Consider the following 3,088-nt stretch of genomic DNA (forward strand, 5'->3'; position numbering starts at 1 on the left):
GGTCCTGGTGTCGGAGCTCATTCAGCTGTGGTTCTCACCCCTGAAGTTGTGAGACCCTCCCCCCGCCAAGAAGAGGAGTACCTAGTAGGTCCTGGGTGTCGGAGCTCACTCAGCTGTGGTTCTTAACCCCTGAAGTTGTGGGACCCCCAAGAAGAGTACCTAGTAGGTCCTGGGTGTGGGAGCTCTGCTGCTCTCGGTCCCCTTGCAGGCGCTCGATCGTGGCCTGCAGCTCCTGGTGCTCATTTTCTAGAAGTCGCAGGGCCTGGTTCATCTGTGAGCCTCTGCTGTCTGCTCCCTGAGGGGAGGAGGCGGCACACAGCGGCAGGTCAGTGTGCGTGGAGACCGAGCAGGTGCCATGGAATAGAAGACGGCAGAACGTTAAGAGCCTGGGATGCAGGGACATGTTCTCTATCCTGCATGTTTCCAACAGCGCATCTGACTTGATATCTACAGGGGATAGTGTCCCAGCGCCTCGGCAGATCTCCAATCAAGTCAGAACTTTTCTAGATGTCCCACTGTGCCTTCACTTTCAGCATGATCAGTTGTGAGGAAGAGAGCCCTGTGCTGTGCACCCAGTGAGGTCTGTGCCTCGAAGAGTCGCACTCCCTCTCTCATCAGCTGCGTGTGTGTGCGTGTGCGTGTGTGTGTGGTTTCTGAGCTCTGTTGGGGGGAAATTGTAAAGATCCACTTTGGGGACAGATCTCAAAGTTCCAAACTAAGTAAGTGAAATCTATGTGTTACTGAAGATTGTGGGGAGCCCCACCGGGGGTGCCATATATTACTGGGAAATTGGGGTCTCCTCTCTGAGTTCTTAGATTTGTTAATAAAAAAAATATTAACACTTCAAGGAAATTTCTTTTTGCAACAGTTAGGGCCCATTACAGTAAATCACAACCAATCAAAATGCATCCTTGTGGAGCCCAGTTTCAATGGATACATGTACAACATGTCTGCAGCACCTGAGGCTCAGGGAACATTGCAGAAGACGCGCAGAAAGACGAAGAGCCAGAGGATCAGGGAGTTTGCTGTGAGAGCGCATCTCCTAGCAACGTCAGAAACGACACCCGCAAAGTCTCCTCAACATGTCTGCTCAGATGTGCAGGGAACAAGGACGACATCAATGCTGGATGGGGCAAAGCCCGCAAGGCTTCGGCCCCACAAAACAACCACAGACAACTGAGGACAGCTGGATCAGAGAGGGGGTCTCTCCCAGGGAAGAGCACACCAGGTGATTGTCCAGTCAAATGGTCAGCCCTGAAATCATACGTGCAAGTTCCTATTTGGGAATATATATATATATATACATGCAGTAATAATCAATAAAAAAGGCCATGAATTTTAAGGAAAGCAGGGAATGATATATGGGAAGGTTTGGAGGGAGGAAAAGGAAGATAGAAATTAATTAAACTCAAGAATATAAAAATTGAAGAAAGATGGTTAATGTTAAAAAAAGAACAGATTCTGAAAGAAGCTTTTTCTTAGTTAAAAAGGAAAATACCCCAAACAATAACAACGGTAATGATGGGCGTACTGTAAAATCTCAGCAGCTGCCTTGAGGGCAGAGACAAGGAAGAGGAAAAGAAAGCCACGACTTTTGAGTTAGGGCTGGAGGCTTGGCGTTTTGGCAAACAGCCATGCGGCAAAGAGGATCGACAGAGAATAACTTCAGAGAAAAAGAGTAAGAAAGCCCAGAGTGTTCTGGAAGCATACCTTGACTCTGGCAAGTATTAGAAAGAGAGAGGAGATGAAAGGCTACAGTTTTCTGAGAAATTCAGAAAAATGGGCAGGCTTCCCGGGAAGGGAAAGTGCACCTCTTATTAAATGGTTGATTATTCTTCCTTCTTTGTCGTGGGTTAAGGTGACTCTGCCTTCCTGAGGGGTAATTAGCCAGATGATTGAACAACTCCAGTTGGTTAACTCTTCGTTTTAGATAGTTAGGAATGCTAGGTCTCCACCCAGGCCAGAGGTAACACACGCAAAGTAATTGTTAACCTGTATCAAGTGCTCATAGTACCATAGACTATGCTAAACACTTCGTGTGGCTATCCATATTTAACTCATGCAACAATACTGTGATATGAAGACTGTCACCCTTATTTTGCTGACGAGGAAGCAGGCTTATCGAGAGTAATTAGGTTTTCTTTTTTTTTTTTTTGGTTTTTCGAGACAGGGTTTCTCTGTGGCTTTGGAGGAGAGTAATTAGGTTTTCTGAGGCGACAAATTGAAAGCATAGGAACTTTTGAGTATGTCAAGGGTTTACAGTAATTTGATGAGAAACACATTGGCAGGACGTGTTAATACCTGTAAATAAGTTAGTAACATTTAAGTTGTGCACTGCGTACTCTGCTGGGATGGTGTCTGACTTAGGGTGCAATTCAGTGGCGGTTCCAGCCCAGGCATTTGTATCTGGCTAATGCCTTTCCAGTGGGTACTTAGTTCATTTGCATGAGCAGTGCAGGCATTAGTTCTAAGTACAGAATCACAGTTCAGAGGCAGAACAGTGGGTCTAGGACTAAGTGGGCCGTGGGGTGAAGACTGGAAAGCTCCTTGTTGCACGTATGAAGCCTTTGGGGCCCAACCCTGGAGCATCTTTTCTCCCCAGACCCTTCCCCTCACTCCTGCCCTCCTTCCCCTCCCATGCTAAGAGCCCAGTCAGTACCTGTAGTTTGGACTGAAGCACATGCAGTTGGCTCTCCAGCTCCCTGTGCTGCTCCTCTAGGGTCCTCCACTCCTCCTTAAGAGCCTCGTATTCACTCCTCCACTCTTCACACTTCTGCTCAGCGAAAGCCAGGGACAGCTGAAAGAGACCAGAGGAGAGTGTTCCCAGGGAGCAGACACTTAGAGAGAGCGAACACACTGAATTCTGCATTTGCTTATATTGTAGTTTAAAATGCAGGATGAGCTTGAGGAGCATGGTCTCTGGAGTGTGTAGTTGGCCACCTTGCTCTGGGGACTGTTCCCTGCCCTTGGGGTCCCGGCCCCCAGAGCTGCACAGCGTCCCCACCTGCATAGTGTCCCCACCTGCACAGCGTCTCCACGTCCCCACCTTCTCAGCGTCCCCACCTGCTCAGCGTCCCCACCTGCACAG

The 3,088-nt window shown here is 48.4% G+C and overlaps 2 protein-coding genes across 3 annotated transcripts in view; one reads left to right on the plus strand and one right to left on the minus strand.

Moving 5' to 3' along the window:
• Positions 1 to 3,088, plus strand: part of C6H1orf74 (chromosome 6 C1orf74 homolog) — a 69,206-nt gene that overhangs the window by 8,372 nt on the left and 57,746 nt on the right. The gene's annotated exons all lie outside the window — the stretch shown is intronic.
• Positions 1 to 3,088, minus strand: part of Traf3ip3 (TRAF3 interacting protein 3) — a 22,673-nt gene that overhangs the window by 6,599 nt on the left and 12,986 nt on the right. For both annotated transcript variants that reach the window (XM_005348905.2, XM_026779845.1), the window contains exons 9-10: positions 2,660 to 2,797; positions 160 to 295 (exon numbers count right to left, since the gene is read on the minus strand). In XM_005348905.2, the coding sequence (XP_005348962.1) occupies positions 160 to 295; positions 2,660 to 2,797 (274 nt within the window). The remainder of the gene's footprint in view (positions 1 to 159; positions 296 to 2,659; positions 2,798 to 3,088) is intronic.

The sequence above is a fragment of the Microtus ochrogaster genome, chromosome 6 (genome assembly GCF_000317375.1).
Source record: "Microtus ochrogaster isolate Prairie Vole_2 chromosome 6, MicOch1.0, whole genome shotgun sequence".
Classification (NCBI taxonomy): domain Eukaryota; kingdom Metazoa; phylum Chordata; class Mammalia; order Rodentia; family Cricetidae; genus Microtus; species Microtus ochrogaster.